Source organism: Strongylocentrotus purpuratus, unplaced genomic scaffold, assembly GCF_000002235.5.
Source record: "Strongylocentrotus purpuratus isolate Spur 01 unplaced genomic scaffold, Spur_5.0 spur5_scaffold_7, whole genome shotgun sequence".
Taxonomy (NCBI): Eukaryota; Metazoa; Echinodermata; class Echinoidea; order Camarodonta; family Strongylocentrotidae; genus Strongylocentrotus; species Strongylocentrotus purpuratus.
Genome location: NW_022145613.1, coordinates 32867897 through 32884796, shown reverse-complemented (window position 1 = coordinate 32884796; position 16900 = coordinate 32867897). Strand labels below are relative to the sequence as shown.

General features: G+C 35.9%; 1 protein-coding gene across 1 annotated transcript in view; it reads left to right on the top strand.

The window, feature by feature from the left end:
- The window catches only part of LOC105443042 (mucin-2-like), a 35731-nt gene extending 21025 nt beyond the window's left edge, over positions 1-14706 (top strand). Inside the window, exons 10-14 of the mRNA XM_030974530.1 lie at positions 9649-9912; positions 10523-10597; positions 11376-11636; positions 12647-13414; positions 14462-14706. Of these exons, the coding sequence (XP_030830390.1) occupies positions 9649-9912; positions 10523-10597; positions 11376-11636; positions 12647-13414; positions 14462-14706 (1613 nt within the window). The remainder of the gene's footprint in view (positions 1-9648; positions 9913-10522; positions 10598-11375; positions 11637-12646; positions 13415-14461) is intronic.
- The last annotated feature ends 2194 nt before the right edge of the window (positions 14707-16900 follow it).

Genomic DNA, 16900 nt, shown 5'->3' with positions numbered 1-16900 from the left:
GTCAGTCATTGGAATTTTTTTTTTTTTTTAATTTAAAAAAAAAATAATACAAAACAAATTACCAAAGGGGGGGGTTAACCCCCCAAACCCTACCCTGTGTACGCGCCTGCATAGAAATATGACCTCTACAGGCATATTGCTCCGTTTAGTCTCATTTCACAACGCCCCCTATCGTCAGAACATGATCAGAGTCAGCAGCCTAACATGTTAGCCTATGGACGTTTTTTTTTAAATCGTTAAAAATTCATTTTTTGTTTAAACGAAAAGCACATCCACCCCGACGTACGTTATCACTAGCTCTTTCATTGGAGCCCTCATGTCTCATTGACTTTTGAAAGTTCACCCACCGTAATTTTTCAAAATAGGTTGCAAGCTCGTCATTGCCTATAATACACATGTGAAACAAGTCTAACTTTGGACTCAGCGATTTGAAGATTATAGGTCGAGCACACCAAACATAAAAAGCATGAATTATCATAGATCACTTCTGCCTATTTCATTATGTCCATTTCATCCAACCCCCCACCGTAATTTTTCCATTTAGTAAAAGCAAACATTTTGCCGAGTTTAGCAAAAACATGAATATTCATGAACGGTCAGACAATACAGCCTTTTAGTACGTAACGTATAGTGAATGGGAATGGGCGATGATCCGTTCAGGAGGTAGAGGTCAGTGGTTTGTGCTGGCAATGTTCACGCGAGCGAAAATGAGACAATCGGAGCAATATGGAGAGCTATTAATCAAGTACTTTCTAAACAAGACAGATCCCCCAGAGTAAAAACCCTATAACCATAATTTGGATTACCCCAAATATATTGCAAACGGTTTTGATAAACATTGCTAACATAGGTTCAGAGCAAGCAACTAAGATGTATATACAAGGTAACGATTTTGAAAAATATCTTCCGAACTGTATAAACAAGTCAGTCTTCTTAAAACCTACCGATCATCTTGAAATACTACGCATATTGAACTCGTTTAAATAAAGCAAACCCATCATCTGGCCACGACGAAATTATGACCAGTGTATTAAATAAAATAATTGGTAGCATTTTACTCCCCCCCCCCCCTTGTGTTAATATTTAATTTTTGATTAACAACTGGTGTATTTCCGATTTCTTATTTTATTAACAGAAAAAAGTTGTACCGATATACAAAAAAAGATGATGCCTCTAAGTAACTTTCGCCCAATTTCCACTTTGTCAAGCTTTTCAAAAATAGTTGAAGGTGTTTTTTTTACAACAGATTGTATGAATTTTTGACGAAGAATAACCTCCTTAAAGAGATTGGGTAACTTTGCCTCAGATTCTTAAACAAATCCTGGATTTAGCTCATGCTGCAATCATATTTATAAACCTTTAGGTCATACATGAATCCCATTCACAACAAGCCAATCGCCTGTCTGATTATAAAGATATCTATGATTATAATTAGATATGTCAGAATTCGTTTTCCTAACGGTTTTAAAAAAATAAAACTACAGTCTATTGGAAGAAATGATTATGGTAAAACCGGTCACTCAAAGATTTTTACTTTTTTGAGGCACTTCAATATTACACCATATCACAGACACTGATAACACGTAGGGTCATGCATCTTAGATCGTAGATGTGATTAACGCAAACGACACTCTTGATCACTCTATTAGTTTGAAGAAACTACAGTGTTATGGTATTAAAGGAATGGCTTCGAATTGGTTTGACAGCCACTTGTAAAACAGGAAACGGTTTACTTCTAATAATCATCTTTTTACTGAAATATTATATATTAAATGTGGAGTCCCAAAGGGCTCAATATTGGACCAGCTCTTGTTTTCACTTTATATCAATGATATTTCTAATTCGTTATTGTCTTACAATATATATAATGTTTGCTGATGACACAAATGTATTTATCTCCCATTCAAATTTCAAACAAATTATTCTTTAGGGCCCATAATAAACCAATACAATTTGATAAATCAAAGAATTGATTTTCCTGTAATCGAACAGAAAAACCGATACTAAATTTCTTGGAGTTTATATTAACGAACTTTTAAATTGCTCTGTCCATGTCAAATATGTATCTAAAACCACTCATAGAAATATTTCCTACCATTAAACGTTTTATTCATATTGTATGTTACTATGCTACTACCGAATATCACATCATGTAATTTGATATGTGCCAATTCCAAATGTCTGAGCGATTCAATTCTAAGATATCAAAAAAGGTGATACGTATTTGTACTAGTTTTTACTACAGAGACCATAGCATCCATTTGTTTTTTAAATTTAATAATACCCTTAAAATTTCTGATATTAATTTCTTGAAGACTGCACTCGTTATGTTCCATCTTTACCACGGCCAATTGCCTCCTGCCCTAACTGCCCTTTAAAAGAAAAAACAAAGACGTACATTCTTTTCCAACGAAACAGTAAAACCGCTACGGCACATAAAGCATTTACACATAGTGGCCCGGACATATAAAATTCCCTACCTTTGGATCAAATTGAACCAGATTCGACTAGCACTTGTGCTAAATTCTGGTACCCCCTTTAACAACAAAACTGTACACATAATCTTTTATTCCATTTGTATACAACAAACTTTGTAAAACAATGTTTATATTATTCATGTGTAATGTTATCGATCTTGTGTTATATTGTAATATTTTATTTAATCATGCTTGATACATTATGTTTAAATTGTTATTATTTTTGTTATTAATAAACTCAAAATCAAAATAATTATACAGCCAGGCCCGAATTCACAAAGGAGGTTTGTCGACAAACTTAGGTTTATGTGCGTCATATGACGCGTTTTGACGCGTTTTGACAAACCTAGGTCTGTAAATACAAACCCGGGTTTGTCAAAACACGGGATAACGCGCATTATGACGTACATAAACCTAGGTTTCTCGACAAACCTCCTTTGTGAATTCGGGCCACTGAGTTTGCATTCATAGTATAAGTGAAAATCATGCTGTTCTCCCAATATACTGTTTCATCATGAATGTTTATGTCTGCATTGTCTTTTATTTTTTGATTATTTTTTTCTTCTTCTTTTGTAATCAATATTTTTATAATCACACTGAATCGACATAATCAATAAAGAACTTGAACTAAATAGTATTTAGTTTTGCTCAACTAGTACTCTTTACTCCCACCCCCACCCCGCAAAATAAGAGTAATATCGTAATCGCCTCATTCTTTTAATTAATGTTAATTGTTATTGGTTAAATTTGTGGGGTCATTGAAGAAGCGTTCACGTCGCGGTTCCTGTCAATCCTTCAACCACACTACTCAAGTTCTGCACTGCACGGGACTTGTGTAGTGACTCGATAAGAAAAAGCCTTCATACACCCCCCCCCCCCCACTTATCTCTCTCTCTCTCTCTCGCTCTTTTTCTCTCTCACTCTCTCTCTCTCTCACTCTCTCTCTCTCTCTCCTCCTCTCTTTCTCTCTCCCAATCACTCTTTAGTCTCAATCTTCTCTTCTCTTTGCTGTACTTTAGCATCACCAGGAACCTTTACTTGGACATGTAATTGAATGTCAGGACTCACAAGGCATCAAGTTCCGCTTATTTTGGGACCCTGGCCAGCTCTGCATAATATAAGTTCTATTTCTGATATTACTAATTTCATCATGTATTAAGAACTAAACAAAAAATGAAGTGAAATCTTGTATTAATGGACGTATCGTTCATCTCGCTAAATCGAACTCAGTTGCTATGGACTCGACCGAACTTTTGAAAATACAAACAAACAAACAACCACGGTTTTAAAGTCTTCTACAGTGTTTTATTTTATTCTGACTAAGTGTACTTAACACAAATAAAAAATAAAAAAGATAATCGGAAAATGGAATGCAAATTTACAAGGCTACTGACAATAATAGGGAGGGTACGGGACGTGGCCCAGGCATCTCATAATATCGTCCTTTCCACCTCTTCCCTTTTTCCCGTTCTCTCTTTTCTCGCTTTTTTTTTCTTTTACTTTTTTTTTCTTCACCACTCCAGGCTCGACTGTGCTATGTCACTAACTAACATTACCATAATGGAATAAATAAGAATACTGTACCTTGTACAATATAACTAGGTCTATATTCCAAGCCCTCGTGATAAAAAAATAATAATTACGGAGCAATTCTGTCATCCTTTCTCTACCACACCATGGAGTTTCCGGAGTCGGGCAAACTCGGACCCCGGTACAACTCGGCCCGTTGCAAATACAGGGCCGCGCTCTCCTGGCATGATTGAAGTTGTTATGATATTTGTTTAGGGTTAGGGTTAAGGGTTCGGGTTAGGGTTAGGTTTTAGAGTTAGGGTTAGGGTAGGGTTTAGCGGAGTCAGGCTAACTCGACTCAAGGCAACTCGGCCCTGCTGCAAAAACGGTCAGTCTTTGCAGGTTTGGGGTTAGGTTTAGGATTAGGTTTAGGTTTAGGGTTAGGGTTAGAGTTGGGGTTAGGGTAAAATGACAAAAACTGACCGTTTTTGTAGCTGGGTCGAGTTGTCTTTGAGCCGAGTTAGCCCGGATACCTTTTGAAAGCATAGTAAGTTGGTTTACATTTAATTTCTAAAGATAACGGCTCACGTTTGTTAAGCAAAACTTATATGTCGCCACGTTTGTTTAGACACATTATTTATGTGTACAGTGCATGTGACTGTCGGCAAGACAGGCCCAATTTCTTAGTATTTCGACGTTTCCAATCTTCACCATACACACCAATACCTATGTCCTACATCAGCGTTTATCAACCTTTTTTTTATCAAAGTCACGACACCCTTTTAAGAATTAAATAGTTTCGCGTCACCCCAATTCCAAATTTATTACTGAAGATTTATTTTGTATCACTCTGGCACTCGTCAAATGTCATGTTTATATATACGGGCAAATTTGTATCTAATTTTGCGAGCGAGCAAAAAATAATGACATAATAGGGGCGTTCACACCTACAAACCGTCGAGTGAGTATTCTCCCTGTGTGTGAAAGGTCGCCAAAAAAAAAATCAATCTTTGCATCGCGATCTGATTCGCACTATTAAATTGACATGTGTGAAAGGTCGCAAACAAAAATCGATCTTTGCATCACGATCCAATTCTACCCAATTTTTATGTGTGAACGGGCCTATTGTTAATCAGATTTCAGAGTTGGGGGAAAATTTTAGCAGCTTATTATTTCTTCATTATGACGTCTCTAGAGAATACACGTGTTTGATCATGAGTTGGATTATATTATAATATTTGTAGGCGATGATCATACGTTAACAAAGGGCAAACAATTACGATGGGGGAAATTTGGAAGTAATTAAATTAGAAGGCTAGCCTTATAAATATCTCTCGACCAGCGAGGGAATCAGGCTTCCAATTATCGAGTAACAAATTCGCATAAGATAGTTGACATTTCCAGCGTCGGACTGCAACAATCGATGAGGTTACACGATCCATTTCACCATATTCACGGGCTCAATAATTTCATTTTAATTCTCAGTCGTTAGGACGCCTTTTTGAAAGGATTTGCATTACTTTTCAATAGTCGAATTGGATTATAACGGAATAGTCGTGATATACTCTGGTATCGCTCGTGGTGACATGAACATGATTTTATTAAAATCACAATAGAATGTTACCGCGATGATGATACCCATATTAAAAACATTAAATCGTCTGTAGCAGCGACATGGATCTAATGGAAGTTTCAAAGATGCCTGTCGGTGTAAGTATTGGTGCTCCATTCTTATTGTTCATTTTGAGTTTTTGTATCAATATTTCTAAGCTATAAAAACCCAAGAACAATGTTCTCCTGCCTACCCTAGTATCTGTTGTGAGATATAGTTTGATAATAAACTTTCTGAGTGTGTATTTCAGGATTGTTTAAATACACAATATTCTGATTACTGCAAATCGAACGACACATGGGGACGATAGCTTTTAATTCGCAACCATCAATAGATCTGAACGGTGTTACTGAAAAACTGTTCTCATTTTAAGAAAAGAAAAACAGTTTGACAGTTTTCAAACTATAATGTTTATGTGTTCCTTGTGACAAAAATTATTTTGCAACCTTTAATAAATCGTTTTAATCTACCGGTCATTCTTTAACTCATGACTGCAATTCCAAATGTGTGGACATTCCACTATTAAGGAAAGGTGAGACAACATGGAACATTATGAGGGATTGATCTTCACAATCATTCAATATGTTATAATTCATTTAATTATTCATACAAAAATTTATTATTTGAAACATCTTAAATGAACGTTACCCCTTTACATCTGGGACATCTTGTACAAAGTTGTAATTCTGCGTAGTCTTCCAGGCTTGGATTTCGAGGTCGGTAAAAGATTCTCTTCCCCAAAATTTACTTATCGATTTGTCTCAAGACGGGAATTAGATATTTCACAATATTCTAATATTACTTTGTGTCATATATTTTAGACGTGAAATTTATGACTGTCTTTGATATGAGACACATCAGACACAAAATGAACAACATGTAACGCATGTCGTCAATACCGCATTGGAATCATTTTTTGTTCGCGTATTTTCATCTCTTTCTTTTCTTTCCCAGATGTGGTATATAATTTGCATCCTAATAGTGTTACATCAGCAAATGCTCCTAACCCTCCAACAAGGCGAAAGTAAGTATTCAATCTTCTCTTTAACTATTGGTAGAAAACGCGCTCCATCACTATATCCAACAAAGCGACCAAGGATATTAAAGTTTCAGCTCGAAATTCTTACTTTGAAATTAAGATAGCCAGTCTTTTTTAACGACAAAGGTTGTTGTAAACACTCCTTCCTGGCAAAGATTAAGAACCTTGTCAGACTAATTTCCTTTGTTAAAACCGATTCTAAACAAAAACCTAAACCACAGCGTCGAATTCAAATTGTTAGTAGAATACGTGCAAAAGAGTGTCTGAAAACATATTACATATGTAGCAGCAAATAGTATATGTAAATATGAAGTATCAGTAGGAAACTCTGCCTTTAACCTCATTTATTTAATGTTAAAGTCAACATAAAGGTAATTTTTTATTCCAATTTCTAACTGTTGCTGTAAATTATTGTGTGTCGGTTTTTATTCTGATAATTATTTTGTGCTTATGGTATAGACTTCGTGAATAAAAACACAATATCGTGGCTATGCTTGAGTGCTTTAACTATGTTTAAATATAACAATAAACAAACAAAAGCAAAATAAAAGAAAATATACCAAACAACAAAATTTTTTTTTATAAAAATAAGAAATTGTACCATCGCACATGAATCTGGTGTTGATACATTGCAAAATAGTTTGTTGTTGTGACGTCATCAAAATTAGCCCCAAAAGTTCAAGGCACAAGTGATTGGGGTCTTAATTATAGCTATAGTGAATATACTTCAATACGTACATTTCATCAACCCACAGCAGCTCAGGGTTTACTTAAGGTCTAAATGAATCAGCTTTCCTCAACAAATTGGCAACAATTATTAGTATTCTCCACTCTTTCATAGAAAAAGAAAAATGTATGTTATATGAATAGTATATATACATATTATATGAAACAGTGAGAATGAAAACAAAATTAAATAAAAAGGAATTGCCAATTCGTAAAAGGAAATGTGATTATTACTTTTATTCTGCAGCGCCAATGTATAGAGACATGATTTATTATTTTCGATTAAACCACTCTTATTTATGAACGTCACAATGTACTGCAAAGAAAAAGGAGGAATCAAATTTCCAGCGACTTTTGTACTTTCTGGTTATTTACAATTTATAAATCAGTGCACTCTGGGTGAAAAGATTTTTTTTAAACGTCGTTAAATGATATAAATAAACTGGTATGATTGGGTTAAATTGTGTACTTTGATTAATATTGAAAGAGTAGGCGCATACCTACTTGCAGGAGCGAATAGAGGACCGACAAGTGGGATGGGGACTCGACCCTCTCCAGATCACCTCAGTAGGAGGGGGGGGGGTGCAGTAGTGAAAAAGGATTCCAACCCCACCCTAAAAAAAAATGATCAATAATATCTTTCCCCAAAGGAATCCAACCAAACCTTTCAAGGGTCCCGTCAGCCAGTGGCGGGTCGAGGCAAGGGGGGGGGGGGAGCTCGGGAAGCCCGGCCCCCTCCCTCGGCCAAACAAAAATTAAAAAATAAGTGCTCACTACCCCCCCCCCCCACCCCCCAATTATTCGGCCGGTCGGCTGAGTCGCCGCTAAATATTTTCTCGGTCCCTGTCGTCAGCCCCTTTTTCATTTCTAAGAGGATGTTTTCTTGGTTTAGTTTTCTTTCTCAATAGGTGCGGAGGGGCTTTTCGCCCACTCGACCCTCCTTTTATCACATGGGTTTATATCACTACGCACTGTATGTGTTATTTTAAATTCAATTTAATGATTAAAATCCAGGTAAAAAGGATCATTGTGAATTATCAGTTCACAAATGAGAATAAATATTAGACTTTAAAGGTAAAGACCAGTCTTGGAAACGCCCCAATTTCAAAAAATGAAATGGAAGCTCTTATTACCAATCATGGGAAAAAGTATATTTTGACTAATACATGATGATAAAAATTTTGCCTGGAAAACGCCTACTAATTGATATATTTGGTAAATTAGTTTATCTATTGGTGTGTGAGAGATAAACGCACGTGTCGAGCACGAGTCCCATATACAACTTTCTGTGTACAGTGCTCGTAACTTTACGAAGACTGGGCCAAATTTCTTATCATTTTGATGATTCCAGAACCTTGCAGTACAAACCAATACTTATATGCTAGATGATCAACCTTTTCTGATCGATTCCACAACGTTTCTTTCGCAATGCAATCGACTGGTCTTTATCTTTAACTGTATATTATCTAAATATTTTAAAATATTGTTAAAGTTGCCAACAGTTTAAGTTTCGATCTTGCTTTAGTGAGGCGTGTTTGGTTTTTGTTAAAAGTCAGATCTTCTACAATGGCAAAATTTGTTCTTTTCAATTATCGCCAGTTCTTTATTATTTCATAGTGCTTTATGTACGATTTGAACTTTATGATGACACCACGATGTAGCCTAGTGCGTCATCTATTATAATGTGCGAACATATTAGTGACAGTACAATAGGGTATTGAAATCACCCGTATGGATTCCTTGAAAGCATTATGTGATCGTGTTGTATAACATCGGTCGTATGACCGAATGCTCCTGTGACAAAACTCCGTATTCAATTTCCTGCACTAACCAAATCCCTAGCTTTGCATATGGTGTTATTATTCATGAATATGTCATACAAATGTGCAATTCACACCTCGACTTCATCGCCCCTTATTTCTTAATATTTAAGTTGCATATTGTTATCTGCAATTTCTGGGGTGTTGTCCAGCGGTTGGTAGTCTTGTGTTTATGTCCAGAGGGTAGTCATCTTGGGCGTTTGTCCAGCAGATGGTTATATCGAATGTGTTTCAAGTTGGCAGTGATTCTGACATGTATAAGTATAATTATGTCAAATGGCCTACACTTCAAGCTTGAAATATGTAAGCGATTGACACAGTAAATTATAATTTGGTCTGTGAATCGGTCGTTGCATAAGACTAATTGCTTTTTTTCGGGGGAAAGGGGGAGCAAATTGTTATTCAGAATAAAACACATATTACTTTAGCAAGCTCTATTGAAATATTACTCTGTGTTTTCTCCAGGCACACCAACATGCCAGGAAGATCCTACAGGAGTGCAATACAGAGGAGACTTAGCTCAGACAATCAACGGTCGTACTTGTCAAGCATGGACCTCTCAGGAACCCCATGCACACAGTAGGACTCCAGCTAACTATCCTAACGCGGGACTAGACGGCAACTATTGCAGAAACCCAGATAATGAAGACACTGCTTGGTGTTACACCACCAATTCTAGGATAAGATGGGAGCTTTGTGCTGTAGGTTTCCTTGACCCGAGATGCCAAGGTAGCGTTGTAGTGCGCTGCTCAAAATTACTTAATATCAAGATAAATGCATATACAATTATTTTACATCGACAGGAGAAAAGAAACGAATGATGCTATATTGTGGTTCTTGGGAAGCATTCAAACCTAATGAGTAAAAATCCCACTGCACTTAAACTCTTAAACTTCTGAAGGGGTTCAAGCGCCTATTGTTATATCATTTCCCTCATGATCTGATGCTTTTCCCCCTTCGTTTTTAACAAATAATAATTAGTTGTTTGCTTTGATAGAATTACCTGTCAGCATTGGTAACATTGACCGTGCTAGTTTTAATGTTTGGGTACCGTATCGCCCATTGAAATTTTTCCAAGAGCGGCAATCGTAACGTTTCAAAAACGTAACATTTTTACTATTTTTTCGGTAACCTTATCTTACGTGAATGAGCTTTTGGGAACAATGCTGAAAGCCAATGATAGGTATTTCTCCTTCCGTCTATTGAAATTGGTTGGTTGTTCATCATGAGTATTTCATTCAAACTTACATTACACTGTTCAATTTAATCTCCCCTTCTTCATTCATAATTGTGTTCGTTGTTATTCATAGTTTCTTCTTGTAATAATTGTTTTTAACAGAAACAACTCCGATTCCTACTACTATGACCGTACCTACGACAGCGATGCAGACATCGGCTCCAGTCACATGTGCTGGTAAACATTGATTTTGTCTTTGTCTTTGTTGCTGTTGTTGGTGTTCTATGTTTCTTTTAATTTTGTTTCGTAGAGGGGGCGAATATGTGTTTAGATGATAATCATGCTCTACGTTTCACGTTTATTCATTTGTCGGTTACAACATCTTGCCTGTATATAATTATATTCAAAGACGATATGACGTCAATGGTTTTGTAACCTCAAAAACTAAATGAATTTAAGCACAGAAGAAAATGTGCTGGTTAATACCAAGGTAATCAACAGTAGGCCTAGATTTTTTATAATAAAAGTAGCACTCTAAGAATTTTAAAAAATATAATTGCTAAGTTAAAGGCCACCCATACAAAGATAATTGAATCAACTACATAACGTTAAGTAGGTCTGAATATGTACAAGAACAAGTTACAATTCAAAATTCCTCCCCTGCTCTGATGTCTCCCATATTTCAATATGTTGTAGCTGAGAATTTACTCTACAAATTATTTACTATTCAATTTTGATCAGAAGACGGGATCGTGGACAAAGTTTGGATTTAAGTTGACGAATTCAAAATCTGTTATTAGGGTTTCTACTTTACGTGTTTAAGGGTCAGAAATAAACTTCTCAGAAATATTTGAGTTTTACAAAATCCGATTCCTTCATGTTGGGATTTAAGTCAATTAATTGAATTTGGATTTAAGTTGAATTACGTGCGAAGTATGGATACCTAGGAATTCGCATATTTAAAAGTATTCCATCCCTTCAATTACTAACTACAGTCATTGTTTTGTTTTTACAGCATGTCCGTATGACACAGAACGACATGGGGAGTCATGCTACTATTTCAGTCCCTCTTCGACGACACGCCCTCAAGCGTATTCCTTCTGTTCCAGATACGGTTTCCATCTGGTTTACATCGAGACAGCAGAGGAACAGGACTTCATCGCAGGTCGCATGAAGGAGAACAACGTTGGAGATTACTGGATCGGACTAACGGTGGACTCTGATGGCCAGGGTGTGTGGCTGGACGGGTCTAGTCTCACTTATGATAACACAGAAAGTAATTCTTACAACGATGGATCCGAGTGTTTCCGTATGGTAGCATCGTATGGATACACGTGGCATGATAGAGAATGCTCCTATAATTTTAGATATGTTTGCGAGAAAGAAAATGGTGATTATTTCATTTTTATCTGTTTTTTAAATGGTTTAATGCAGAAGAGCATGACAGTGATAGTTGTGGCATGACAGTAAGTGCTTAACAACTTTAAAATATTTTTGGAAAAGGAAAGGGTGATTTATGCATGTTTATTTCATTTTTATATCGGTTTAATGCCATGCTTTTTTAATAGACTACTCCACTATGTTTTACCACTGTGCCAATCTTAAATAATTTATTTAAACAATTGTATAATCATTTGTAAAATATTTGGTTAATATTATATCAACTGAATTTGTATATTGTTTATTCATTTGATTATGTTATATCATGTGGAAAATAAAGAAAACCTTGAAACCTTAACAGCATCACCTCTATACATGTGGCATATTAAACAGAGATTGCAAAAAAAAGTTAGATATATAAAGAATAGGTTATTATATCGCTTTTTATTTGATGTTTATATTGGTTAATCTGGACAGACCCATGAAATTGTCAAGGTGGCCAATGCAGAGAAAAGAATACCCAATCGGAATCAGGTCTTTCCTTTGAGCATGCCATTTAGTTTTTGAAGGAAGACACCTGTCGTCTTGACCATCCACCCCTACCCCCTAAAAAACACAAGATAATTCGCATCCACTGTTAGCTGGTGTATTATCGTAAAAAATGATATAGAACATTCAATGAAAAGTCAAACAATTCTTTGGAAAACTTTTAATCCAATTAAAAGGAATTCAATTCCAACGCATTTTCCATTCAATGGTTGCATAATAAAATAACAGAAATGGGCCTACTACTCTTCAATATACAATTAATATGCATAATGGCGTTATGTTAAATTTCAGTGCACACCTACATAACAATTTGTTTGTCATATTAAACGTTCTTTTAACAATCTTGTTTCAATACAGACTGTTCAACAAAGACCACAATGGCAACAACTGAACTGGTAACGACAACAGCTACAACAACAACACACCAACCATCGACAAAAACACTTACGACAACTACAAACCCAACCACTACTAAACCTACAACACAACCATCTACAACGACAACTACACAATCAACCACTACCAAATCTACTACAACAACGATGCCAACTACAATAACAGCGACGACAACTACACAACCAACCACTACTTTACCTACAACACAACCATCTACAACAGCAGTTACAACAACTACACGATCAACCACTACCAATCCTACTGCAACAACATCTACATCAACAGCTACAACAACTACACAACCATCAACCACTAAACCTACAACACGACAATCAACAACAACAGCCACAACAACCACTAAACCTACAACACGACAATCTACAATAATAGCTAAAACTACACAACCAACCACTACTAAACCTACAACACGGCCATCTACAACAACAGCTACAACAACTACACAATCAACCACTACCAAATCTACTACAACAACGATGCCAACTACAATAACAGCTACAACAACTACACAACCAACCACTAATAAACCTACAACACGACCATCTACAACAAAAGTTACAACAACTACACGACCAACAACCACTAAACCTACAACACAACCATCTACAACAACAGCTACAACAACTACACAACCAACCACTACTAAACCTACAACACAACAATCTACAACAACATCTGCAACTACTACCACCACGACGGCATCCCCCAAAGGTAATGGGTCAATATTATACGAGACTTGAGTACTATAAACTAAAATGTATAGGTACAAAATATACACGTACACAGTATCCTCCAGATATCTGATTTTACTGTTCATATATGGAGATTCATCTTGTTTTGTATACTTAATAAAGTGTAAATTAATGTTATCATCAACATTTCGTGCCTGAGTACAATCCCTGGAGGATTTTTTTAATTGGATTTCGGAATTATGGACATATTTTTTTTTTTAATAGTATATATACGCACCTGTATTTAGTGCTCTTTTATCGGGTGCTGAAATAACGAGATATAAAAGAACATATTAGATGGCTCCTTTTTCTCTTAAAAAAAAAAATGTTTTCCAACATCTGTGAGAATATAGCGATATTAGTAATGAAATTACTACATCATGAAAATGGGGCAATTAATGGGCAATATTGTGATGATGCCTCTTTTCTTTTTCTTCTTTTTGTTTTAGTTTTTACGAGAATTTACGTCTCTAGTTAATATTTGCTATAATTTAAAGGGGATATAGCATGGCAAATACTGGTTGGCGCTATCTCCGACTTCTTTTGAACAACTGCACGTAAACGAATGGACTCGATTAACGGTCAGCGCGCTAGCGTTCGCGAAACAGACCGAAGTTCTCCTCACGCTTCGGTTTCGCGTATGTTGCCCGCACTTGAATAGTCGTAGTCGTATCGTACCCGATTGGCCCCGAGTCAGGCCACGGGAAAGACACGTAGTCTCGTCATGCTACACCCCCTTTAATATTTGCGTGATCTTTTTTTGTACAATTTAAGGTGATTCTACATTTTTCTACTCCGGTAAGAGTTGCCGCCCTTATATTGTCGAAGATATATAGTAAAGGTTAGGATTGCTATTCAGTTTTGGGTCAGGATTAGGGTTAGAGTTAGGATCAAGTATAGTGCTTAGCCCAGGGTTAGAAATTATGTTCGTGTAGAGAATTGAATGCGTTGTAATATTTATTGTCACCGGATCGCGTATTAGACAATCCAAATAAAAGTGCATTCTGTTATCCAATTTTATTTGAAGCTCGCCAAAGGTCGAACCAGTATAAAATCATCGCCCAGAATAGAGCTATTATGGATTCGTCCGTGGTCAAGCGAGACTCCATGTCGACGTTGATACGGTGTACGGCCCTGTGTTTGGCTACAGACTCCTGCTCGCGCTTTACCTTCAGTGCTGACAATGGAGATTGTCTACTAGGAGGCGTTGCACCAAACGAAGAGCATGATTTTGAGATACGCCCTGGAGCCCAAACATTTGAGGTCATTTGAGGAACCCGTAGATTACAAAAGGCATCCAGATATCTATCGAAGAAAGGAATATCTTACATAAAACTAGCCTAAAAAATCCCAGTGATTATAAAATTAGTACTTTCGAGAACTATAGCTGACTACAATTAAACTGCTTTCATGTAAACTGTACTTCTCCAAACAGCTAGAAAATGCACATGGAAATATGACGTCTACATGCAGAGTTATTAATCACATACTCTCTAAACAAGACAGATCCCCCAGAGTACAAACCATTTTCTCTAATTACCATGAATTGGATAACGTCAAAGATATTGCAAACGGTTTTGATAGATATTTTGCTTACATAGGTCCAAAGCGAGCAATTAAGATAGATCTACAAGGTTACGATTAAAACCCAAAAATCTTCCCAACTACAAAAACTAGTCAGTCTTCTTAAAACCTACCGATCGTCTTAAAATACTACTCATAGTGAACTCGTAACCCCATTCATCTGGACATGAAGAAATTAGCACCAGAAAATAAATGGTAGCATTTCAGCCCCCCTTGTGTTAATGTTTAATCCTCAATTAACAACTGATATATTACCAATTTTTTTTTAAACAGCAAAAGTAATACCGATATATAAAAAAAATCTACGTCACCGAATTTCCACTTTGTCAAGCTTTTCCAAAATACTTGAACGAATTTTTACAACAGAATGTATGAATTTTCGACGAATAATGACCTCCTTAATCCAAATCAGTTTGGCTTCAGGAAGTCATATTCAACTGAACTTGCATTAGTACAATCGATGACAGAGTTTCGAATGCCTTAGCTGATCATAAACTTGTCATTGGCGTCTTTATGGATTTGAGCAAGGCATTCGACAACCTTGATCACTCTATTCTTTTGAAAAAACGAAAGTGTTATGTTAGAGGAATATCCTTAAATTAGTTTGAGAGCTACTTGTCAAACGGGAAACGGTTCACCTCTTATAATATGTCTATTCTGAAATATTAGATATTAATTGTGAAGTCCCACAGGGCTCAATATTAGACTCGTCTATGTTTTAAATTCATATCAATGATATTTCTAATTCGTTACTGTCTTAACATAGTTATGATGTTTGCTGATGACACAAATTTATTCGTTTCCCATTCCAATTTACATGTTCGAATCGACACTCTGAACACAGAACTGCCAAAACTCGCCAAATGATTTCGATGTAATACTCTCTTTGAATCTTAAGAAGACAAACTATACTTTCGAACCCATAATAAACCAGTACAATTTGATATACCACTGAAAATAGATCTTCCTGTGATCGAGCAGAAAGCCAATACTAAATTAATACTGTTAAAGTTTATATTTACGAACTTTTAAATTGGTTTGACCATGTCAAATATAGTACATTTAAAACCATTTCACGCAATGTTGGTGTTCTGCCTAGATTGACACATTACCTACCATTAAACGTTTTATTCATACTGAATAATACTATGTTACTACCGTATATAACATAATGTAAATTAATATGGGCGAATTTCAAATGCCTGAACGATTAATTTCTTTTAGTTTGCATTCAAAGTAGCAGTAAAAAGAATGCTGTTCTCCCAAAATGCTGTTTATGTCTGCTGTATTAGCAATGATATGTGCAATTATCTGTAACTCCTTCCCACTTCATACCTCCCCCCCTCTCTCTCTCTCTCTCTCTCTCTCTCTCTTTCTCTTTCTCTCTCTCTCTCTCCTGACCACTCTTCAGTCTCTTCGCTTTACTTTTGCATCACCAGGAACCCCCTGATGTATATATTTTACTTTTACATACATGTATTTAATTGTCAGGGTTTATAAGGTATTAAGCTTCGCTTATCTTGTTTAAAATAAGGTTTATATTTAGTCATGTAGGTTTTAACGATACTGATTTTATTATATATTTAGAACTGAAAAATAAATGAAATGAAATCGTATATTGAGTTGAGTTATGTTGAGTTCATTTGTTTCACATTTCACATGCAGATGTAATACGTATAACAAAATATGCATAAAAACATATTGTCTAATAATTTAAAAAAATGATTATAGTAATTGAGAAATTATATATCACCAAATATGTTTGACAACTATTATCAAGTTCAAGGAAACCCAGACAAGAGAAGTACAAAACCTATAGAATGAGTTAATGAGTAAAGCAAATATTGTAATCATCGGCAAAAAGGATAAATTACTAAATGGG